This window comes from Amborella trichopoda, chromosome 13, assembly GCF_054954075.1.
Source record: "Amborella trichopoda isolate Santa Cruz 75 chromosome 13, AtrichopodaSantaCruz75HAP2 v2.0, whole genome shotgun sequence".
NCBI lineage: Eukaryota > Viridiplantae > Streptophyta > Magnoliopsida > Amborellales > Amborellaceae > Amborella > Amborella trichopoda.
This window is the reverse complement of record NC_142348.1, coordinates 41,562,025-41,588,060: the sequence shown is the minus strand read 5'-3', so window position 1 is coordinate 41,588,060 and position 26,036 is coordinate 41,562,025. Positions and strand designations below refer to the sequence as shown.

The 26,036-nt window shown below is 37.8% G+C and overlaps 1 protein-coding gene across 15 annotated transcripts; it reads left to right on the top strand.

The window, feature by feature from the left end:
* Nucleotides 1-1,205: 1,205 nt before the first annotated feature.
* SUT4 (sucrose transporter 4) lies at nt 1,206-24,677 on the top strand. Of its 15 annotated transcripts, none has more exons than XR_002282343.2 (8): nt 1,206-2,035; nt 9,088-9,848; nt 9,936-9,999; nt 10,093-10,136; nt 10,715-10,878; nt 11,486-11,545; nt 20,816-20,929; nt 24,095-24,677. XR_002282343.2 is itself a non-coding variant. In XM_020672509.2 (6 exons), exons 1-5 carry the CDS (start codon nt 1,519-1,521, stop codon nt 10,871-10,873), a joined length of 1,545 nt encoding a protein of 514 aa, XP_020528168.1. In that variant the 5' UTR covers nt 1,206-1,518; the 3' UTR covers nt 10,874-10,900; nt 24,095-24,677. The 15 variants fall into 15 exon arrangements, 6 of the variants coding, with proteins under 6 accessions (XP_020528168.1, XP_088711156.1, XP_088711155.1 ...); XR_016046972.1 differs by having other exon boundaries at nt 10,715-10,900; XR_016046973.1 differs by lacking the exon at nt 20,816-20,929 and adding an exon at nt 6,796-6,886 and having other exon boundaries at nt 1,995-2,035; nt 10,715-11,095.
* The last annotated feature ends 1,359 nt before the right edge of the window (nt 24,678-26,036 follow it).

Sequence of the window (26,036 nt, the reverse complement as noted above, 5' to 3'; positions counted from 1 at the left end):
TTGTTTTCATAAAGATGGGCTTTATAGAAATTTCATCATTATCTATATTACAAAGAGGTCACAATTACTCGGGAGGGAGGAGGGGGGGAGGAATCACGAGGTGCTGAGAATATTTTTTATTTATTTTTAACTTTTAAATCTATATTATTACAATCACTCAATTTGAAATATGATCGATAAGAACGATTCTGATATTTTTATACCAAAAGTAAATAGTTTTATAGATATACTTTTTCTATCAATAAATATTGGATTATGTTCGTGGATTTGAAAAGTTCATATTAGAATCACCTCTAAGGAGTCCTCTTGATTGAGGGAGTTGAAGTACAATGTGCTCCGTAACAGCACAAATCCATTCCCTACGAAGACGAGAAAAAGACAGATTGAGCGGCGAGGGGATAACATTTCTGACAAAGAATCTAACAAGTGGATAACATCTCTTATAAAATAAATATAAATATAAATTAGAGAGGGGGAAATGGGAATTGGAGTCCGCCGTTAGGGTTGGCAATGGGTCGGGCCCTACAAAATAGGGCCCGGGCTAGAAATATGGCTTGAGGGCATGGAGTTCAACCCGGCCGACCCTTTTTTTGGCTTTTTTCTTTGATTTTTTTTCATTTATTTGTGGCCCGCCCTGGTGTGTCACGGCCAGGCCTATAGAAACAAGGGATAGGCTGCCTACAAAGACAAGTGTTAGCTCGACCCATTGCCACACTTATACCTTTTAGTTTTATTTATGGGCCTCTCAATGTTCACCAATCTTTTACAATGGAATAGCAAAAGGGAAAAGTTTATATAAGGACGCTATTTTATAATGTGGAACTATTACAATGGAATAGCAAACGGGAAAAGTTTATCTAAGGACGCTATTTTATAATGTAGAACTACGGATGTCCCTAAAAAATCCATCGAAAATGGTAGTTTTAATGTTGAAAAACCTTTTGTTTGATTACCTCGACATCGAGACGTATGATTATGAAAAATAAAAAGAGTTTAACTATAAAAAATAAGGCACTTTACAACATATTATTTACAGCGTTTATTTTCAAAATTTTCATATGTTTATAAATTTATTTGGTTTTAATTATTTTTCAAATTAAATTTTTATAATTAGATATAAAAATAAATATTAAAATAATCTTAATAATATTTTACATCAAAATTATACAGTAGGATAACATTTTGAAGGTGAACCTTCCCACCGCACCTTCGGATGTATCCGTATGCCAACTGCAACCGTAGCAAAATCTTCATTATTGGCTCCCTACCCCTTTATCTGTAGACTGAGACAGTACCTGATTTTGACTCGTACGCATCAAAACAAACAATAGTTGACTCGAAAACAAACAATAATAAATATCTTCAGGTGTTCAAATGACCTCCTTCTGGAAACGTAACACATAAAAGCCGACTCTTCTCTCTTCTTTCCAACCCCCATCACCATTTCTCTCTCTCTCTCTCTCTCTCTCTCTCTCTCCGTAACTTGCCAGAAGGAGAAGAGACCTGAACCTGTATTCAATGACTATCACTTCCTCGGCAGCTGACCATGAACCCATGGCCGCCACCACCCTCCAAGATGAAGTCCTAAAACGCCATCGCGGAAGGGGTCGGACGCCGTTAAAGAAGCTCTTCAGGGTGGCTTCAGTTGCCTGTGGAATCCAGTTTGGTTGGGCTCTGCAACTCTCCCTCCTGACCCCTTATGTTCAGGAGCTTGGAATCTCTCATGCATTCTCCAGTCTCATATGGCTTTGCGGCCCTCTCTCTGGTTTGGTGGTCCAGCCAATTGTTGGTTATATGAGTGATCGGTGTAAGAGTAAATGGGGAAGGAGGCGACCTTTCATTGGTTTTGGAGCTTTGTTGATTGCTTTTGCTATGATTTTGATAGGGCATTCGGCTGATATTGGTGGATTGCTTGGTGATCATCGTGATAAGAGGCCTAGAGCTATCGTGGTGTTTGTGCTAGGGTTTTGGGTGCTCGATGTTGCGAATAATACTGTGCAGGGGCCTTGCAGGGCTCTTCTCGCTGATTTAGCTGGTATGCCTTGATCGCTTTCATTTCTCTCTATCTCTTGTTATTCTCTCTCTGTATTCTTTAACAGCGATTTCTATTCTCTCTCTGTATTCTTTAACAGCGATTTCTATTCTCTCTCTGTATTCTTTAACAGCGATTTCTATTCTCTCTCTGTATTCTTTAACAGCGATTTCTATTCTCTCTCTTCCATTCTGTTGCTATATATACTTTATCTAGCTATGTTTGATTTTATCTCTCTGTGTCTCTGTCTATTCATGTAGGGAGCCATTTTTTGTTGTTTATATTTGCTTTCAGAAAAGGAAAAATGGTTGTGGTGGCTGTGCTCTTTCTATATGGGTGGTTGGGTTGACTGGCATGTCCCTTGACTCTGATGTATGATGTCTTTCTCATTGCCTTTTGATACGCTGGGAAACTGATTTGAAATTATACTAACTGCCCACGTCCCATACCCCTCTCTCTCTCTCTGCGTGCGTGTCTGTGTGTGGGCATTTACTCTCTGAAAAATTGATATGAGATGCCCTTGAATATGCTGTGATCATCTCTTTCTCTCTCTATCTCTCTGCATGTATGGCAGTGTTTGTTGGCGCTCTATGTAAAATTTATACGAGATGGCCTTGACACTACTGTGATCTCTCTCTCTCCCTCTCCACATGTCTATGTGTGTGTGGGCACATGCTTTCTGGAAAATTGATATGAGATGCCCTCGACATTGCTGTGATCACTGTCTCTCTATCACTCTGCATGTGTTTCTCTGTGTGTGGGCTCTCTGTAGAATTGATACGAGATGGTCTTGACACTGCTGTGATCTCTCTCTCTCTCTCTTCCCCCCCTCCTGGCCTTTTGAGGTATCCATGGACACCTAAAATTTTATGGAAAATGGTGAGAACACCTCAATATTTTCCGGAATACCATTGAGGCAAAAGTCCTCGGCTTTCTCCCCTTCTTGCAACTCTCTCTCTCTCTCTCTCTCATAGATTCATAGATATGTCTTTTATGCCAAGTTCAGTTTACATTCCAATATGGGTATGGTACTGGGGATGAAACTGAATTTTGGAAAGCACTGCCATATGAATTAAATGGTTTAAGATTTTAGTTCACACTTGAATTTCCTTAATTATTTGGTAAAAATATCTTCAATATTAGAAAAATTTGACAAACCTTTTATAATAAAACCTATGGATGTCCAAGAGCAAATGCCATTTAACCAGTGAGAACTGATTACTGCTGACCTTGTTATGTTTCCCTTTCTACATGGTTCAAAGACCCAGAGAACAACCATAACAGTTCATTGATACCCCCCTTTATATCATAATGCATTGTAATAAGAAGGAATCTTCTTTAATTGTAGAAACAACAGAAGGAAAGGATCTGCACAATTGAATTCTGATCAATCTACATTTCTATATATGTGTATTGTAAATATGATGAAGCTACCTTTGCAAAACTGTAACTCAGCAAAAAAAAAAAAAAAAAGGGAAAAAGAGGTGTAGCCCCTCTTTGTAAATTATAATCCTAAAATAGACCCTTAGGTCCATAATGATCCCATGGACACCCTCCAAGGATGTTTAGCCCCTTTTGCACCTTTCATTGCCAAATTACAATATTTATCCTTTTTATTTTTTCTCATGACCTCATCCAAACCTTAGAAACGCTCCCCCTCTCATTCTCTCTCTTCCTCACTTGTGAACTTCTACCTCTCTCTCTCTCTCATAACTTCCCTTGAATCCCCATCTCTCTGTCTCATCTTGTGAACCTTACAAGTAGGTTAAAAGAGTCATCTCCAATTCCATTTATATGTTGAGGTTATTAGAAAAAAATATTGTAATTTAGACAATGAAAAAGCTAAGGAAGGGGGTATATGTCATTTTATTTTAACTGGGAGGGAGTCCATGGGCTTTCTATTGACCTGGGGATTATTTGGGATTACAAATGTAGAGAGGGAGGTATATGTATTTTTCCCCAACAAAATGCCTTTGCAACAATGTTATTAATACTCGATTGTACCTGCAGGTTCGAACTAGAAACTGGTGAACCAGTGCTGCAATCGGTTGGTTCAAGTGTCCCGAATTGGGGTCGGCATCAAACTGGACAAAACCTATTTGAACTAGTCAAAATCGGTCAATTCAGTCCGGTCGAACTGGTGTGACTGGCTGATTCCGGCTGGTTTTGACCAGATTTTTAATTTCCTTTATATTTTAGTTCCTTTATCCTACATACGCAATTGATTGAGAAGTACAAGAGCAAAGACTTCCATATGGTATTTATTGATTTAGAGAAAGCATACGATAGGGTACCTAGAGAGATATATTGACATGGTTAGGGATATGTACGAGGGAGCGCTAACTAATGTGAAGACAACTAGTGGAGAGAAGTGAGTTTTCAGTGATAGTAGGCCTACAACAAGGGTCAACGTTGAACCCATGTCTCTTTGCTTTGTTTGTGGATGACTTAATTAGGCATCCACAGGATGAGGTCCCATGGTGTATGTTGTTTGCGGATGATATAGTTTTGATTGATGAGACTAGAGATGACATAAATGCAAAGTTTAGAACTTTGGAGAGATGCTTTAGAGTCTAAAGGCTTTAAAATTAGCCAGACTGGGACAGAATATATGAAATACAAGTTTGGTAATAATAGGAGCATAAACGAAGAATTGGTTAAGATTGATGGCCAATAAATATCTAAAAGAGATTATTTTCGATATATTGGGTCAATAATCTATGAGAAAGGAGAGAATGAGGAAGTTGTTTCTCGTAGAATTAGAGCTGCACTGACGAAATGGAGATGTACTTCTGGAGTCTTATGTGATCATCTCATACCAATGAAATGATCACATACCAAAGTGGAAGTTCTGTAAGACAACTGTACGACCAACAATGCTTTAGGGGACACAATGTTGGGAACTCAAGAAACATTATATCAATAGAATGAGTGTAGCTTAGATGAAGATGTTGATATGGATGAGTAGCAAGACAAAGAAGGATAGAATTTGGAATAAATACATTAAAGGGAACTTAGAGGTAGCTCTAATAGGCGATAAAATGAGATAAAGTAGAGTTAGGTGGTCTTGTCATGTGTAATGCCGACCTATAACAACATTGGTTCGGAAGGTTGATTTGATTCAAGTGAAAAGCTCTAAAAAGGCAAGAAGAAGGTCTGAGAGGACATGGATGGAAGTAGTAAAAAAAAAAAAATGGTGACCATGGTTTGACTGAGGGTATGGTCCTTGATAGAGTGGCATGGAAGAACAAGATTCATGTATCTGACCCCAAATAGTTGGGAAAAGGCTCAGATGATGATGATGATGATGATCATCATCATCATCATCTGAGCCTTATCCCAACTATTTGAGATCAGATACATGATGGTGGTGATGATGATCATGATAATGATGATGGTGATTTTAGTTTCTTGTTCTTATAACACGGGTTACTAGTAATTTTGTGAATGTTTTTCTGTTTTTTTAGATTTTATAATGTTTTTTTCCCTATTATCTCTATTTTTTCTAAAATTTTCTGAACTTTTAAATTTTTGATTAGTATGAGCAGTGAACGGGTCTAATTTGATTAGTATCCGGTCCCCACCGGTTCAGCCTCCAGTAAGATCTTGAAAACATTGCTTTGCAACATTGCTGTTAAGATTGGAACAAACATAATTGGTGCCCCAGGGTCTGTTGGTTCTAGGGTTTTGAGCTGGGGTGGGCATTCAACTGGTCTGAACTGGCCGGTTCAGTTTGGTCAAACCAGTGTGAACCTATGGGTGTAACCGATTTCGACCTAGTTTTTGTTTTTTTATAGTTTTTTTTTCATATTACTTTAGATCAATCTTATAACACTGGTTCCTAATAATTTTCTCAATTTTACTTATTTTCTAGAGTTTTCAGGTTTTTTCTTTTTCTTGTTGTTTTTATCAACTTTTTAATATATTTGTATTTTCCTTTTTATTTTGTTAAATGACCTGTCTGACTGGTAAACTAGTTCAGTTTAATTGGTCCAACCGAACCGGTGCTCCAACCGGTTCAAGCTCTAATTTGTTCTTAATAACATTGCTTTGCAAAACTTAAAAATACTACAAATAAGCGGGTTGTAAACATGAGCTATCCTATCAATATAAAATGATGTCGCTTCAAAGAAGACCTCTTAGCAATACCTGTCTATTCGACATTCTTTTTCTGAAGCAGTTTACTGCTATGTCCATATTTAAATTATAAAAGTTTAAATACGAAAAATACACCGTATGTGCACTATGATTGTTTAACAGAGGACAATCCCTTGTGCATAAAAAATGTTAAGCATGGAGGTTAGGATGTGCATCTTGTGGTATTCGTAGCTCCATATTGCAACCATGCTTTCTCTTGCTGGGGTATATCAGAAAGATGTAGTGTAACATGTTAACTATTTTACTATATTTGATCGTTTCTTATCCCCTTTCTTGATACATGGATATTCAACATTCCGAATTCATGTCAACATAATATTTGATCTTAAGGATTTGTGGAGGACTTCACTTATTGTAATGTGACATTCTCTCTCAATTAGTTGAATTCATCTATCTGATGCACCTTCCATAGCAAAAGGCCTTTTGCATGATAAAGAACTGAGAAGTTGTCTATGTAGCTAGATTTCGCACCATAAATGCTGGAGTTGTTTCCAAATATATGTGGTTGAACTGTTAGCAAATACGATTTAGAAATCTTGGTTTGCATACTATTTATCGTTGTTAGTCGATTTCAGAATGGGCATTACTCACTTTGTTATATTCAGAATCTCTTGGTTGAGAAGAGATATTGGAGGTGGCTTTGCATGATTCAAAGAAAGCATGCCGTTCATGGTTGGCACTTTGGTGCAACTAAGGGTAGTTTCATTTTCTTTTCCGTAAGTTCGAACAAGTCTAGTTCTGAACTGCTTTGCATGATGACTCTTATTTAATCAAGAACTGTCTTCAGGTACTGCTGCTCTTCTGCCTTACCTGGATGTCAATTATATACGATAAAGTGCATGTTTTGTTCTTGGAAGAAATTACCTAAGTTTACTCTGATTGCTCTCTTGGAATAGTATTCACATTTTCAAAGATTGACTTGATATGTACCTTTGGATTCAAATTCTAGCCACTTGGAGTTAGATTTTACTTGGTATACATGGGGGAAATTATTTGTACAATTATGCGCAGAAAATATGATTTAACAGATCTCTTCTTTTTAATTATGCTTGTGCAGTAAATCACAAAAGTAGAAAGAATAATAGATCTCTTCTTTTTAATTATGCTTGTGCAGTAAATCATAAACGTAGAAATAAATTTATTATACACTTGCAGAATTTGTAGATCTTTTCCTTGAGAAATTTAAATGGTGGTAGTCTGCTTGTTCCTGGTATGCATGTGGTCCTGTTCTATTCATTTTGGACAAGCAATGATGGTGAACAAGTATCTAGCCAATTATCGTAGTGAAGAAATATTCAGCTAATTATATCCTGACTACATTGGATAAATATAGATATATGGAATTTAAGATAAGTTTGGATATAATTCGCCCCTTGAATGAGTTTGAGCTTTAACCCAGATAGTCAATTTGCATGGCTATAATGCCTCTTCATGTCTAGGAATTTCTAGGAGACACCTTATCGTTTCAAGTCCTTAATGATAGTGTTTATTGCTACCTAATGGTGCCCATTGGCTTAGTGGAAAGGCTGCAGATCTTTGACCCCATGGATTGTTGGGGTTGATACGATGCCAGCTCACCTCGTTAACATTTTTTATTTTGCATTATGTTCTAATGAAATGGCTCTTCAATTTAGTTTTGGCTCTTTTATAGGAGACCTCATCATATTGTGGTTCTAGTAGTTTCTCTTATAAACAAACCTCATGGTCCTGTCTTGTTTAATATCCTCAGAAACTGAAATAAAACAATGTTGCTCTCTTTTTGTTGGCACTGTTCCATTTTCGTTGCACTTTAAGTGTCTGTCCTCAATGCATATCCAGAGAGAGTTTTTTTTTTTTTCATTTAACCAGGATATATACCCTTTGTGGTGGGCTTCCGACATTTCTATTTTGCAATGTATGTTATTCCTTTTTACAGCATGATTTTAACCCTGTGAAAGCAGAGGTTCGAAGTGGCCTCAAGTTGAAGATATGTCGATTATTTGGTCATTTCAAATTTTCATCCCCAGTCCTTGCTCAAAATATTTAGATTTAGGAAAACAAAGAATTTCCCCAATTGAAAGAGACAATTATTATGTAATGTACTTCATATATTTGTCTATAAATATGTTATTTCTATAATATCACTGCATAATGTGCACCTAGAGTGCAGCTGCCACCACCCACATGCTCTATAAAAATATTGTCTGTGGGAACCGTGGATGCATGGGTGTGAAAAGAACCACCAATCACTTAGTAAATTACATGTTCCGGCATTTGTTGACTCATTCACAACCACACCTGCGAGGACTGTTTTTGAAGCCCTGACTGCATATGATCTTATGGATTAAATCATGGAAAAAGGGAATGATTTTCTTTGGTCTCCTGGTATACAATGTAAATTCAACCTGGATGATTTTTCCTATAAGAATCTTGAATAATGTGTTTTTTCTTAATTGCCTTAGATGCTTATTGAATCATATCTATTAGTGGATAAGTTAGAAAATGAAGCAAATAAAAAAAGGGCCGTAACCCGGTCCTGGTCCTGTCTACGTAGGGTCCCAGGAGGGGTGAGCTGGAAACGGTCCTAACCTTTGGCTTTTTATTCACAAGTGACCGCTCTTAGGACTCGAACCCACGCTCTTGTGCTGGCTACCTGAGCCTTTTACCGTCACACCAAGTGATGGCCCCTTAAAAAATGAAGCAAATATGATCCTTTTTTCCAGTTGCATGTGTGGAGAAGTGGACTATGATTTCGATGTTATCGCACTTGTCTGGTTATTTTTTCCTGTAGTTTGGACCTAATCCAGATCCTACACAATTGCCTTGAATGGAAAATCTTTAAGTTAGAAAAAACTAAATGATCAGCCATCATATTATATGCCAATGCAGGATGTACACTAAAAATCTTGTTGTCTCAGGGAAGGACCAAAGAAGACTACGTCGAGCTCATGCATACTTCTCCCTATTCATGGCAGTGGGCAACATCCTTGGCTTTGCTACAGGATCATACAGTGGCTGGTTCAAAATCTTTCCCTTTTCTCTCACCTCTGCATGCAATTCGAACTGTGCCAATCTTAAATCTGCTTTCATTCTGGGGATCATACTTCTGGCCGTCACTACATGCCTGAGCATAACAGCTGCCCAGGAGATGCCTCTTGGTTCCAATCAATCACCCTACCATGAGGTAGCTGGAGATGGACCATTGGAGCCAGGAGAGGGTGCCCAAGAACCCTTTTTATGGGAATTATTTTGGTCATTGCGATTCCTTTCGAGGCCGATGCGGTTGCTTCTAGTTGTGAATGGGTTGACATGGATAGCATGGTTTCCTTTTCTTCTCTTTGACACTGATTGGATGGGCCGTGAGGTTTATCATGGGGATCCATCATCAAGGGAGAGAGGGCAGATTTATCATGATGGTGTTCGTATGGGAGCATTTGGTTTACTTCTTAACTCTGTAGTTATTGGGATAACTTCGGCTGTGATTGAACCACTTTGTAGGAAATTAGGTGCTGGTTTTGTATGGGGATTTTCAAATATCCTTATGTCCCTCTGCTTCATCTCGATGCTGATAATAGCATTTGTGTCCGAGAAAATGGAGCTCGAGCAATCTGAACTTCCTTCAGATGGCATTGTCATTGCAGCATTAGTAGTCTTTGCATTGCTTGGCGTACCTTTGGCTGTATGTGCTGTTGTTCCTTTTCAATTGAATTGTGGGGTTTCATAGTTGATTGTTTTTCTCACTTTTGTTCTTGTTGTTTCATTGCAGGTTACTTACAGTGTTCCTTATGCATTGGCCGCCTCATACACAGAGTCCTTGGGAATGGGACAAGGTTACTCTTTCTCTGTCTCTGTTATTTCTTTCTCTGTTGGATCCTAAGACAGCTGCTGATATTCTAAATGATTGCTCTTCTATTGCAATGTAGGATTGTCCATGGGAGTGTTGAATCTATCTATTGTAATTCCTCAGGTAATTCTTTCGTTTTTCTTTTATGTTACATATGTATGGTGCTCTTTCATATTCGATGATGATGTTTAAGCTAATTAGCTGTCAGCTATTGCAGTTCTTGCTTGCTAACTCATAGGCAGGTTAAAAATTCTGAACTTTACTAATATCTGAAGAAATAATTCTTTTTTGGATGGTTGATATCCAAGTTAATATTTTTTTATAATGATATCCAAGTTAATATTACCTATTAAAAAAGGAAATCTTCATCAACATTGTGTTTTCCTGTGTGCTGAAGTTCTTAAAATGTCTTTACCTTTTGTCTTTGGATTAAATCTGAATAGGGAACCAATTGCCCTACCAGAAATCTGAACTTTTGTACTAATCAGCAAAATGTAGGATGTATAATCAATGCTTGCCTCTTTGCTTAATGTGTGCTCTATAAAACATATATTCTCCATAATTTTTACCTTGTAATTGCTTTGATTGATATGCATGGCTTAACTGTTTTATCTCATGGTACTCATTGCTAAGCTCACCATGAACTGAATAATCACCAATATAATGGCTGCAAGCTTATGTAGTTTGTTGTATGGGACCAGGTGGTAGTGTCCCTTGGGAGTGGACCATGGGATCAGCTTTTTGGAAGTGGGAATTCGCCCGCCTTTTTTGTTGCAGCAGTTTCAGCATTTGCTGGTGGACTTCTAGCCATCATCATTCTTCCAAAATTCTCTCCAGAAAAGGGCAGAGGAATACCATGATTGAGGAAAGTTTTGACAACTGCAGTAGTATGCACAACATTTGAGCCCAATTGATTCTGTAAATAATTTATGTACATATACATGAATAGGAATATGTGCATGGGTCGGTTCATTTGCATTTGGGTTGAAATGCTATAATCCAAGGGAGTATATATCCATCCAGTCTGTTCCTTTGATGGACACTGGAGATTAGCATAGCGGAGCTCACTAGGGCATTCCCAGGTAAAATTGACCTCCATCACTTGGTCATCGGAAAGGGGCGGTTAGTGCCCCTCTGAATTACTAGTCCATTGGATTAGTCTACTTTCCCTATGTTTTTTATTCTTCTTTCTTCTTCGTTTCTTCATAAGCAACAACCATGTAGATGTAAACCTACAAATTTCCATTGAGGAAGGTCTATGGCTTTGAAAGTAAGCCTGGTGTATTATCTGATAACCTTTGTTGTGTTCCTGCATATTATCTACTGTGCCAATTTGTAGCTGAATGTATTGAACTTTCTAATAGGCCTTTTAATCTTGATTAATGGCATGAGGTTCTAATAGACCTTTTAATCTTGCTTAATAGCATGAGGTAGCCTGCATCCTTAAGTCTATTCTTCTACTTGAATTTCAGCTTGAAGAGGTCAGAGAGTTTGAATTATCTAAATGGCTCCATTTCTTCATGATTTGACAGGTATGCCTCCGTTATTGGGAGCACTGCTTATCTCTGATGCATACAATTTGTCTCTTGTTGACGAGCATTATTTTCTATTGCAATGCAATATATGCTTGTAAGTCTTCTATGGATGTGGATGATATTTTCCTCCATGTATCATTGCGGTTAGCGAAGTTAGTAAACTCCAGTGAGTCCACTTTGATTGACCTGAGTTGCTCCAGCTTGGCACTTGGCCACTTGTACAGCTTGTAAATCCCCCAACTTGGGGGATAATACATATGCTGTTGTGGCAACTCGCCTAAGCACTGTAAAACTTGGTGACCTTTTGAATGACTCACCAAGTCATTCAAAATTCTTGCCAAGTTCAATGAAATTGCAGGAATATAAAGGGGTGGGAAATGTAACCCCCTTCTTCCTTCATTTTTCTTCATAGAATCAACATATTAACCCTATATTTTGACCCTAAACTGCTCATTGCATGATCTATCAATTAGCGGTGTGATTTTGAGAAAAGTTTTATATCTTATAGATTTAAGAGATCAAACATTCTGACCCAAGTTTTGGCTGAATTGGAAAAGTCATGATCTTTCACAATGGTTGGTTTAATCTTTGAAAATTGTTCTCTAAGCCTATTTTTGGTTCATCATTGGATCATAGGCATGTTTCTCACAAAAAGCACTAGGAATCTTGAATTTGCGAGACTTTTATTTCAGATTTATGGTTTATCCAAAATTTCAAGAGCTTCAATCAACTATATCCAAACTTGATCCCCATATGTGGTTTGGGGGCCGTCACATTGGAGAGATTGAGGAAAGTGCCGCCTATAGACTTAGAACTGGGTGGGCGAAGGGGAGATATGCATCTAGAGCTTTATGTGATTGCCACATACATTTGCGTCCGAAGGGGAAATTCCAAACGATGGCTTTAAGACCATGCATGCTTTATGAGATGGAATGTTGGGTGTGAAGAAATAACATATCGATAGGATGAATGTAGCTGAGATGAGGATATTCAGATAGATGAGTGACAAGACAAGAAAAGATAGAATTCAGAATGAATACATATGAGGGAACTTAGGTGTGGCTTCAATAGAAAGTATACTTAGGTTGGTTGGCTATGTGCAGCGTAGGTCTAATATAACACTGGATGAGGTACGATTTGGTTAAATTGGAAGGCTTTAAAAGGACAAGGGTGTTAGCTTTTTGCTAAATAATGGTGTTTCAAAACAACCTATTTTACTGCTAGTCTTTTTTTTTTGTAGACCTTTATATTGGGTTTATGTGGCTTTTAAAGACCTTATGAGTGTATAATGAAAAACATTTATTATAGTGGAACATAAACTCAGTGGGAGTGTGGTCCCTCGAAGATCATACTAGGCAAATGATATTTGCGGATACCGGATTGTGCTTGACGATCTAGGCCAGTTGGTTGGAAAACCCAAAGTACCTGGGCATAAAAAATAAACCGATAAAGGTTTTTGGGTTAGCCCTTGATGAGGTCGGAGCTTTTGCCTAGATGAGTGAGTCGAGGGACTGTGTGATCCTTGTGTGTGATGGTAGACCTACAGAGACGGGGGCCAAAACTTCATCCATGTTCCATCACACGGCATGCATATAGATAGATCGTTCGGGAAAGCTAGATATCCACCTTTGGGTGAAGCATATGCATGTGCGAGAGATACCCCTATGCGCTATAGAGCTGTGGTGGCGTCAGGTCGTGGTGACCTTGACTTGTCTCCAGGGGAGGACCTGTAATCCACAGACTAGGATTGCGACCCCTTGGCTTATCGACTATATTTTGGTGACCCGCTAATGAGCCCTTGCTTGGATTGTGGGTCATAGGAAACACTGGATCGGTTCGATAAAGCAAGTGTGGTCTGTAGTCCACAATTGAAGGTGGAGTATCCCGTGATCGTTGATTGAATTCCTGAACCATATGCATCCACTTCCCATCATATTAATTTAATTGTATTCATTTTATTATTAAATTATTTTAGATTTATTATTTGAATTTTTATAAGTCATTTGATATTTTATTTCTTATTTTTGAACTTATACAAATGAAGTTATTAATTTACAAAGTTATAATGTTTTAAAATTCATTTTGTTTAAATTTAAAATATTTATTAAAAAAATACATGGGGGCCCATAGTACACATGGGCCCACCATGTGGGTATTAAGTGGGGCCCCACATACCATATATGTGTGGCACGCCCCACCCTTGGATACCTTCTCTTGTTGCTTTGTCTTCAAGTTTATTAAATATGGTAACTATAACTTGTAGCTTATGGTTAAATATTGATTAGGCAATATTGACCATATCTTATCTTGAAGGAATATGTTGACTTGATATTATTGAAATATTCTTATGGAAAATATGAGATGGAATATGCAATTTATGGTATGCACTATATTTATAATGGATTTACTTTATTTAAATATATTGATGGAAAAATGGTTTAAGGAAAGGAGGATAATGGTTCATGCACCTTCCATAATGTTGATGGCCCATCTATAGAATGGATGGCTCAGATATCTCACCCCACAAGTCACCTTGATCAATGGTTCATATTCAATCTCAAGAAAGAGGCAAACTATGGGAAATCCTAAAGAAACCCTAGACCTAAATTTCATTATAAATAGGGGTGCTCTCCCCCATCTTTATACACCTCTCTCTCTTCCCTAGAGGCCATGCCCCTCTCTCTACTCTCTGATTTTCTCTCTCTACTGTCTCTCTCCTAAAAAGACCCTAGGGGGCACACCCCAACATAGAGACTCTCTCTCTCGTATGATCTAATCTAAGGGTTGAAAAAATTAGGGTTTGAGCCTAATTACTTTGGAGTTAGGGTTTTTAGAGATTTAGGGGTGGTTACCTAGTTTGGCCGAAATTAGCTTTCCCGGTTCGAGATTGAAGCTATACTGCTGATCTCGTGCCATTGGATGTGGTGACTCAATGTGGGGTGTAAAAAGCGCGGTTGAGGTAATATTCGGCATCTTTTCTTTTAATTGTTTGTTCTTTTATTTTATATTCTCAAGCAAAGTATTAGATTGTATGAATGGCATCAAGTAGTTCAGATTTATTTTATTGATGTGTTATTTATTTTTGGAATTTCTATTGTTTGTAATAAGACAATCTGTGAGTGATCTTGTTGCCAAAATTATAAGGGGTGATTATTATTATCAAAAAAAAAAAAATTGTATTTCTCTGGCAAAATATTACATAGGTCTTTCTTTCATTCGTATCAGAGCAAGTTTTACTTGATTGCCATTAGGAGTCTTTTCTTATTTTTGCTTGAGAATATAAATATAATGGTTGCTCGTACCTTCATCTCTAAGATCTTGAAAATCGAAAGGTTTGATGGGACCAACTTTGCTTCATGGAAAAAAAAATCAAATTTGTGCTCTATGAAGAAAACTTGCATGAGGTACTCTTTGAGGACCAACCTCATCGTTCAACTGTTGACTCATCTCAAATAATAAAAGATGAGTCCGCCAACTGGAAGAGGAGGAACTTGAGATGCAAACACATCCTTTTATGTGCCATGACTGACTCATATGCTTCTGAGTACGAGTCAATCTATACTGCAAGTGAGATTTTTGATGAACTTGAAAGAGAGTCTGCTGAACCCTCTCTCATGAAGCAAACTATGGCTATGAGAAGGTACAATGATTTAAAAATGGTAGAAGGTACCAAGTTTGCAGATTCGGAAGATACAGGCATGAAGCCTAATGAATTTATGCAAGTGATTCATTTAATGAATTCTCTTCTTAATTCATGGGAGACTTTCATATCTTCCATCTCTGCTAGAAGAAAGGGGCCAAAATTGGAGGAACTCATCACAACCATCAAATCTGAAGAAGAAAGGAGGAGTTCAAGGCAAACCCCAAGGGATGCTGTGCATATGGTAAAATCTCAACCATCTTTTAAATTTAAGAAAGGAAAGGGAAGAAATACTTTTGAGAAGAAAAGATATTTCAAAAGAAGAGATTTTGGAAATAAAGGAGCAAAGAGAGAGACTTGAACTTGTTTTATTTGCAAGAAGGTGGGCCATATAGCCAATAGTTGTCGGTTCAACAAATTTGGTGAAAGTAATAAGGAATTGGCATGTATGGTTTTTGAGTCCATATTAGCTGATCTCAAGAAAGCTTCTTGATGTCTTGACTCGGGGGCTACGACCCATGTCACAAACACTAAGGAAGGTGACCGTTATTTCACTCTCATGGGGCCAGGACAACAACATATTTATATGGGAGGAAATCAAAAGACTGATGTACTTGGAGTTGTTGGAGATTTTGAGCTGAAACTAAAGAGTGGGAGGACCTTGATCCTAAAACAAGCACTTTATGCTCCTGATATGAAGAATTGCTTGGTTTCGGTTCCTAAGATGTCTATGGCTGAATTCATAACCACTTTTATTAGGGAGAAAGTGGTAGTCAAGAAGGGGAAAGATGTGATCATGACTTGACGACTTGTAGACTAGCTATTTACCATTGAAATAAACGATAACGTTGCTTATGTCTCGTCCCTTAATGAATTAGATGCTACCCTATAGCATATGAGGTTAGGACACATTAATATCAAATGAATGGAACGATTAAAAAGGGACGGGATTTTTCATAATTATAAGGGAGATTTATCGAAAGTGTGCGAGTCTTGTGTGCAAGGATAACTAAATAACGAAAAGTACCACCAGGACAAAGCGTATAGGAAATCATTCATAGTGACATATGTGGACTTATGAATGTGACCACCAAAAGTGGAAAAAGATATTTTATCCCTTTTATAGATGACCACTCGCGATATGGCCATGTGTACCTTATTAATGCAAAATCAGAAGCCCTAGAAAAATTCAAAGAATATAAGGCCCAAGTAGAGAATCAAACCAACCTGAAAATTAAAGTCCTTAGAACGGTTAAAAGGGAGAATATTCATCTGACCTTTTCAAAGAATTGTGCATTGAAAATGGGATCATCCATCAGTACACCATGCCTTATACTCCTGAACAAAATGGTATAGCTGAGAGAAGGAATAGGACCTTAGTGGAAATGATAAGGAGTATGATAGGGCATGCAAATCTCTCATTGGAGTTTTGGGGAGAAGCCGTATTAACGACATGTTACATCATTAATCGGACTGCCACAAAAGCTGCCCCACTTACTCCTAACGAAATTTTCATAGGTCGTACTCCCTCCCTTGAACACCTGAAAGTTTGGGGTTGTTCAACCCATGTCCTTATCCCACATCAAAATAGAACCAAATTGCAACCCAAAACTGTCAAATCCATTTTCATTGGTTACGCAGATCATGGAAAGGGGTATCAATTCTACAATTTTGAAATTGGTACGGTTATTGAAAGCCGCGATGTTCACTTCTTTGAGAAAGAGTTCCTTGAACCAAGGGTGAGTAAAAAACAAGTCAATTTTTATGAGGAGGCCAAAAACAAGGATGTAGTTCGAGACCCTGAACCTGAAACCTCTAAACCAACCCAACCTGTTTTTGAACTCCCTAAAGAAAGTGAACCTTTACCTGAACCAAGACGAAGTAACCGAGTCAATAGACCACCTCTGTACCTATAACATTTTGTCTACCTTGGAGAACATTTTGATAAGGTTGGGGAAGATCCAGATTCAGAATCTAGAACTCACCATGAATCCTTGACCTGTCCTGAAAGGGAATACTGAGTAGAAGCCATGAAAGATGAGTATGCTTCCATTAACCAAAACCATGTATGGGAATTAGTACCCTTACCTGAAAAACGTAAGGCCTTTGGTTGTAAGTGGATTTTCAAGAAAAAGTTGAACTCTGAAGGGAAAATACAAAAATACAAAGCTAGGTTGGTTGCAACCAGAAAGAAGGGATAGATTATGAGGAAAATTTTGCCCCTGTTGCCAAATTTCCATCCATCCGAATCCTTATAACTATAGCAGCTCATTTTGACTTTGAGGTTCATCAAATGGATGTCAAAACAGCCTTTCTAAATGGGGATTTGGAAGAAGAAATTTACATGACCCAACTTGAGGGATTTGAGGAGAAAGGGAAAGAGAACTTTGTATGCAAACTTAATAAATCCCTTTATGGCCTGAAACAAGCATCGCGACAGTGAGACATAAAATTCCAAGAGATTCTTGCTCTTGCAGGGTTCTCTAAACATAATGAGGATTATTGCATATATCAAAAGGTCAGTTGGAGTGATGTGGTCTTTATATCGTTATATGTGGATGATATGTTAATTGTTAGTAGCTCAATTGCCCTAGTATTTGAGATGAAAAATTTCCTTGCACAACACTTTGATATGAAAGATCTTGGAGAAGCTTCATATGTGTTGGAAAGCAGTAAAAAGAATTCTCAAATATTTAAAGGGGATCATGAACTAAGCGCTCACATATAAGGGGGGAACTGAAGTAGCAATAGAGGGATATTCAGATGTAAGCTATCTCGCGGATCCAGATGATGCGAAGTCTACATCTAGGTATGTGTTTATGCTTGGAGGGGGTGTGGTTTCTTGAAAGTCAAAGAAACAAGATATTGTGGTTTTGTCCACCAGGGAATTCGAGTATGTGGCATGCTGTCTAGCAGCCAAGGAGGCTGTGTGGATTAAGAAGTTTCTTAATGAACTTAATTTTCCTCCTGTACGTTGTGAGGCGGTGCGAATTTTCTGCGACAACACGGCAGCTATTTGTATCTCTAAGGAGCATCGTTTTCACAAGAATTTCAAGCATATCAAGCCATACTTCTATCACCTAAGAAATGTGCTGAGATTGAAAGAGATCGAGATCAACTACATATCTACAGATGTGATATGTAAGACCCTCTGACTAAGGGAGTTGTCCCTAATGTTTTTGTAAGACATGTGAGACAAATGGGGATGAGAGAAAGTGGGGAAGAGAGAATGTAAGGCCTTCAAATGCCAAGTGGGAGATGTTGGGTTTATGTGGCCTTAAAGGCCTTATGAGTGTGTAATGAAAAACATTTATTATAGTGGAACATAAACTCAGTGGGAGTGTGGTATTTGCGGATACCGGACTGTGCTTGACGATCGAGGCCAGTCGGTTGGAAAATCCAAGGTACTTGGGTATAAAAAATAAACCGAGAAGGGTTTTTGGGTTAGCCCTTGATGAGATCGGAGCTTATGCCTAGATGAGTGAGCCGAGGGACTGTGTGACCCTTGTGTGTGATGATAGGCCTACAGAGACGGAAGCCAAAACCTCATCCATGTTCCATCACACAACATGCATATAGATAAATCGTTCGGGAAAGCTAGATATCCACCTTTGGGTGAAGCATATGCATGTACGAGAGATACCCCTATACGCCATAGAGCTGTGGTCGCATCAGGTCGTGGTGACCTTGACTTGTCTCTAAGGGAGGACCTGTAATCCACAGACTAGGATTGCGACTCCTTGGCTCATCGACCAGACTTTGGTGACCCGCTAATGAGCCCTTGCTTGGACTGCGGGTCATGGGAAACACTGGGTCGGTTCGATAAAGCAAGTTTGGTCTGTAATCTACAGTTGAAGGTGGAGTATCCCGTGATCGTTGATTGAATTCTTGAACCATATAGATCCACTTACCATCATATTAATTTAATTGTATTCATTTTATTATTAAATTATTTTAGATTTATTATTTGAATTTTTATAAATTATTTGATATTTTATTTCTTATTTTTGAACTTATAAAAATAAAGTTATTAATTTACAAAGTTATAATGTTTTAAAATTCATTTTGTTTAAATTTAAAATATTTATTAAAAAAAGTACATGGGGGCCCATAGTGCACATGGGCCTACCATATGGGTATTAGGTGGGGCCCCACATACTATACGTGGGTGGCACGCCCCTCCCTTGGATACTTTCTCTTGTTGCTTTGTCTTCAAGTTTATTAAATGTGGTAACTATATCTTGTAGCATATGGTCAAATATTGATTAGGAAATATTGACCATATCTTATCTTGAAGGAATATCTTGACTTGATATTGTTGAAATATTCTTATGGAAAATATAAGATGGAATATGCAATTTATGGTATACACTATATCTCTAATAGATTTAATTTATTTAAATATATTGATGGGAAAATGGTTTAAGGAAAAGGGGATAGTGGTTCATGCACCTTCCATAATGTTGATGGCCCATCTATGGAATGGATGGCTCAGATCTCTCACCCCACAAGTCACCTTGATCAACGGCCATATTCAATTTCAAAAAAGAGGCAAACTGTGGGAAACTCTAAGGAAACCCTAGATCTAAATTTCACTATAAATAGGGGTGCTCTCCCCCCATCTCTATACCCCTCTCTCTCTCCCTTAAACTCTCTCTTCCTTAGGGGCCACGCCCCTCTCTCTCTCTCTTTACTCTCTAATTTTCTCTCTCTACTCTCTCTCTCTCTCTCTCCTAAAAAGACCCTAGGGGGCACGCTCCAACATAGAGACTCTCACTCTTTTATGATCTAATCTAAGGGTTGGGAAATTTAGGGTTTGAGCTTAATTATTTTGGAGTTAGGGTTTTTAGAGATTTAAGTGTGGTTACCTAGTTTGTTTGAAATTAGCTTTCCGGTTCGAGATTGGAGCTAGACCGTTGATCCCGCGCCATTGGTTGTGGTGACTCGGTGTGGGGTGTAAAAAGCTCGGTTGAAGTAATCTCCGGCATCTTTTCTTTTAATTGTTTGTTCTTTTATTTTATATTCTCAAGCTTAATATTAGATTGTATGAATGGCATCAAGTAGTTGAGATTTATTTTATTGATGCATTATTTATTTTTGGAATTTCTATTGTTTGTAATAAGACCATCTGTGAGTGATCTTGTTGCCAAAATTATAAGGGGTGATTATTATTTAAAAAAAAATAAAAAAAGTTGTATTTCTCAGGCAAAAGATTACATAGGTCTTTCTTTCAACTTTGGACCACTACCATCTTTTTTCCTCTCTTTTACACCTTCCTCCCACACCATTAATACACCTTTATGTTGCTTACCTCATGTTGGCTTCACCATCTTCTTTTCTCTCCTTTTTGATGCCACGTGCCTAGCACTTGGCTCCTCTCTCTCCAGTTGTCCCTCACGCTCTTCCTCATCTTGCCACTTTTCATGTGTCCTATTAAAATATATTATAACTTTTATAAATAGTTTTTGTAAGAGAGAATAATAGAGGTACGGATAAGGAAGGATGAGAGAGGAGTGAGAGAGTGAGATAAATGAAAGTATGGGTGAGGCTTTAAGCTTTTGATGAAAACAATGATCTCTCTCTCTCTCTCTAAGGTCATACGTTCTCCCCTCACTAATTTTTGACAGAAGCTATGGACGGTTTTCTCTCAATGAACTTGATGACTATCTCATGGCATCATGAAGTGAATGATGAATTTTGTACGGTTTTCTTGCTCTGATGCGTGGCTTTGTTGTCATTCGGTAAGTTTTTGAACTTAATATAATTTTATACAAAATCTTTCCATGTGTTATGTACTCGATCGATGTTTGTTTTATACCGATTGAAAGATTTTTTAGTGAGAAGATGTTCCCAATTGATGTTTTACTGTAGTATACCAGTTGGATCATAATTTTTGTAGTAAGAGAGAAGTTTATTTCCAATTGATGTTTGTGTTATCATACCAATTGGAAAGACATATCAGCTTTTTTAGACTGTGCTTTTGTACGGATTTCATGAGTGTGCAACTCAAGGACTCAGGAATTATTTTCTGATCTGGCTGAATCTTGGGAGTATACTCGCGGGGACCCGTTTGCACCTCAGAATTTATCGAGATAGGGGCGTTTAACACTTCGAAGAAAACGAGAGCATCTTGTGCCTCCAGATCTCCTGATTTTGGGTCCCATTTTTGGGAGTTCATGTCCACCATGATGTTTGGTGAACTGCGGTGAGACCCTAAACAACCAACAATTTTGAAGTGTTAAATGTGGTTACTTGTGGAGATGTCTACTGATGACTTGCTAACTATAAGAACCAAGATTGTGTAAGGCCAGATCCTAGATATTAACTATCAGTCGGTATAACCTCCAAATCTGGCTTCGATTCCTCCTGGAGTTCGACTAGTACTAGGAGTGTTTTGTTATTATTTTGGCACTTTCCCGGACAAAGGGAGGTGCTGTCGAATTTTTTTGAGAATAAGGACAGTGAAAACTGTATATGGTACCATCCTCAGTTAATGGTATCCACCATCAGTCAGGTTATTCACCGTCAGTCAGTGGTATCCACCATCAGTCAGGCTATTCACCATCAGTCAGTGGTATCCACCCTCAGTCAGGCTATCCACCCTCAGTCAAAGCTATCCACCCTCAATCAGTGGTATCCACCGTCAGTCAGGCTATCCACCGTCATCCAGGGGTATCCACCATCTGTCATGTTATCCACTGTCTCTCAAGACATCAATTTTGGAGTGTTGATCCACGAGATGACTGTTGGAAGATCGCGGAAAGTAATGGATGTTGTAAGGCCAGATCAATTTTGATAATGCACACCATTTAAGATGGCAGTAGAGTTTCCAATTTCTTTGTAAATTGGAAAGTGTGTTATGTACAGACCATTGGAGTGTGCCTGCTTGCCATGTATTTGTTGATTTTATGGTTGATCCGGTCACGCACAGATTTTCTGCAGGCTTCGAAAGAAGCAAAGGCCTTAGGCTTAAGTGATCGATGAATTTATTTTGCTATGATATCTGATGACAATGTAGTAGGGGATGGACTGAAGTGTCACTAGACATGATTTCAAAATTAAAGCTTGATTTCAAGATGAGGAAGGGCATGAGGGACAAGTGGAGAGAGAGAGGTGCCAAGTGCTAGGCACGTGGCATCAACAAGGAGAGAAAAGAGGAGGGTGAGGCCAGCAACATAAAGGTGCATTAATGGCATTGGAGGAGCGGGTAAAAGAGAGGAGAAAAGAGGATGGTGGTCCAAAGGTCCACCAAAAACAAATAAAGACTAAAAGTAAAATAGGTTGTTTTGAAACACTATTATTTAACAAAAAGCGAACAAAGGAAAAAGCCCAAAAAGACATGGATAGAAGTAGTGAGAAAAGACATGGTGATGTTAGTCTTACTGAGGGTATAACCCCTAATAAAAGAAATGTAAACATAAGATTCATGTAACTGATCCCTAAATAATTAGGATAACCCTTAGATGATAATGATGATGAGGATGCTTTGCAAGGATTGGAGGCTTCAATAGGGCAAAAAGCTAGGAGGGTTGGTCTCAAAATTTTGGGTAAATTTCATGTTTCTTAATCTAAAGTTTATAGAATTGACTGTGTATGTGCTTTATGATTTTTTCATAGTTTCAGGACTTTTCTGACCCACTCAGCGGACTTGGGGCAAATTCCCTGAGTAGACTTGGGACTCGCCAAGTCAAATCTAATCGTTCAGGACCCTAGTTCTGCCTATCAGCCAACTTTTCTGATACTGCCTGTTGGGATTCCTTTTCTGCAAGTCTTGAAGTAATTACAGCCCCCAAGAGAATGGATGTACATGGCTTTTTTTATGTAATAGTCTTGCTCTTGCCTGGTTATGACCAGGATAAATATGGTGAGTGCTACTTGAACGATCCCGTACATAAACTATTATAGTTATGGGAGAGATATGATAGGGTTTGTCAATAATAGTTATTATTGCAAATAACTAATTCTAATCCTTTTTTTTACGAGATCGAAACTTTTTCAGGGTTCCTGGCCATGTTTCTTCTAGCTTTTCTTTGCTTATCATGCAGATAGCTCAGCTACCTGACTGCCCAGGGGAGGGAGATCCATCAAAAATTAAGTTGGTCATGTAACATCCCGCCCCCCACCCCTCCCCGCCTTAAACACATACCGTGGATCTTCTTAAGAAGACCCAAAACCTTTCCTTTCGTAGGCAACATATAAGTGAGGCAACACCAATGCAAAGTAGATACATCTCTATTCTGCAATACTTCTATTGCGGCCATCATTATGTTGCACTGACCCAGCCCCTTACGACCTGCAGAGTCGAATATGGAAAAGGTATGAGGGTTATGAAGTAGAAAGTGGATTTTTCCCACTGCTGTGGACAACCAGTACCATGATGCTGGACAAGTTGAATTAGTCGAATCAGCTTAATGGTCAAGATGTATGTTGTTATTTTTTGGCAGGAAAGTGGCTATGGGTTTGTCTAGATGTTCTTTGCCATGCCTTGTCCCTCTTGAGTATGATTCTCTGTGCAAAACCTTGAATTAGAGACAATAATCAAGCCGAAATTAATCCAGACAAATTGTCTTGGTTATTTTAGCCGTTCTTCTCTCGATAGGAACAACAACCAAGGAAATTTAGGATTGGGTCACTCGTATTCAGGGAGATGCATTCGAAGTATTTGATCTTGTAAGAAATCCACAACATTAAGCAAGGTTCACTCTCAGGTTCAGAGGATCACAGTAAAACTTTGCTCTATGAGAAGAATCAGGTTTAGAATATTGACAAATGTATTTTATGCTAACGGGAAGAATTGTCTTTCTATTGCCAAATTCCTTCTTTCCCAAGCCCTTTTTCTCATGTGGATGTAGAAGATTTCGTTTTGAGATTTTGGACCTACAGAAGCTTTTTCTTCTTTTTGGCAGGACTGCAGAGGGAGTTTGATGTAGCGCAAGTGGGGTTGCATTTGCAATACAAAGAAGAGACTGCAAATCCAGTGGCTCTTTCCTAATTAGAGATTTGCATTGGCTGGCAAAAGCACCACCTCTTGGCGCAGTCATATGCTGTTATTCGTTGCCACTTCCACATCTGTTGAGTCCCTTAGAAACCAGAGCTGAATTTAGTCGATGCGAAACATCTTGCCTGGCAAGCATGATCCAGCCGAGGTAACAGGTTCTTGACCTGGTATATTCATCATATATCTGGTAATATGCAGTTGTGATGTACTTACTAGCTGTGTAGCTTCAGTACTCCATAAATATTATTGTATCGTAACATGTGCCGACACTTAGACATGTGTTGACACAAACTGTAGAGTGGTTTTATTGTTTTTATTTACGTTGACACTTCTTATAGAAGTGTAAAGTATTGGGTTTAGAATCACGAAGTGTAAAGTATTGGGTATTGGGTATTGGGTTAGAATTTTAGTTATTGGGTTAGAATCACGAGGGAGCTTTTATTGTCGGGCTTAAATTTTAGTTATATTAAATTCAGGCGGTTTAAAATAAATGGAGCCCATGATCTCTTGAAGAGGTATAGTTTGCTCAACCACTGTAGGCAGCGTTCTTGTCACTGTATAAGATTTACAAATGTTCTATTATATAATATAAAAGTATTATTTAATGTAAAAATACAAGGTAATCCTTGAGGTTCGACCCATCTGGGAGCTTATAGGTGGCAGTGAGCTCACTACAAAAACATAACTTTATGTTAAGAATGCCTTTATTTTTTTATATAAACCTTTTTATTCTAAGATTACTATTTATACTGACACATCTTCTCACATTGGGTTTTTAGAAGAACTAACGGTTAGTACCTGTAGACAATTTACACTTTGTTAAAATTGTTAAAGTGCATATTTTAGAAATTGTATTAGTTTTTATTTTATTTTATTTTGAATGATGTTGGGAGATTGTATTTATAATTTGGTGTAGTAAGAAGTTATGGAACTACTAGGTGGTTCGTAGTTTTTACCCCTTTTTTCAAAAATTTGTTTTTCTTCCACTTCATTTTTATTTTCTTATTCTATCTCTTTGGTTGTGTGTCTTAGGTTAATGTGACATTGTTATACTAATTGAGAAGCAGAGCCACAAAGGTGGTGGTGATGTTTTCTTGACTCATTTAGAAAAGAAAATCGATTGCATTTTTTAAGATGGACTCAAGTGGAAGGTCGAATGATTTTAATGTTGAGTAAGAAATTCAACTCAAGGCATTTTTTTATTTTTCAATTCTTCTTAAAAGTCAATAATCTTCGTTCAAAGATCTCGGTTGTTGATCCCGACAAACCTATTTCGGAGGCATTAATGAGATGGCACATCATTTGTGGGTTAACAAGGGAGTCTATTTCATATGCTATTTTTATTCAAAGGTGGATTATGCAATCATCTTTGGTGGAGTTTGAGAATCTCCTTGGTAGCCTGTCAAATGACTAGATTTTCAATTTCAGGAAGTGATGGAGATGATCATATAACACTTAAAAAGATAAGTATGATCTCCTTTTTAGACACCACTTTAACCGGGAGTATTAAAAATTTAAAAGTGTATTTTCTAGAAATTAGCTTTTATTTTATTTTATTTTGAGTGTAATGACGTTATATTTGTAATTGTACAAAAAAAAAGTTATGAAACTAATAAGTGGTTAGTAGTTATTGTTGTAAATATGTAATTATTGTTATAAGTAGGTAGTTATTGAAGTAAATTTGGTTGTAAGAATCTCTATTTAAATAGTGGTATCGTGGGAAAATTGGGTTTCACATATCAAATTTGTAATGTTTTTATGTATGGCATTTTTTATTATTGAATGAAAAGTTGTTTTTTTCTATTCTATCTCTTTGCTTGTGAGTCTTGGGCTAATGTGACATTGTTATA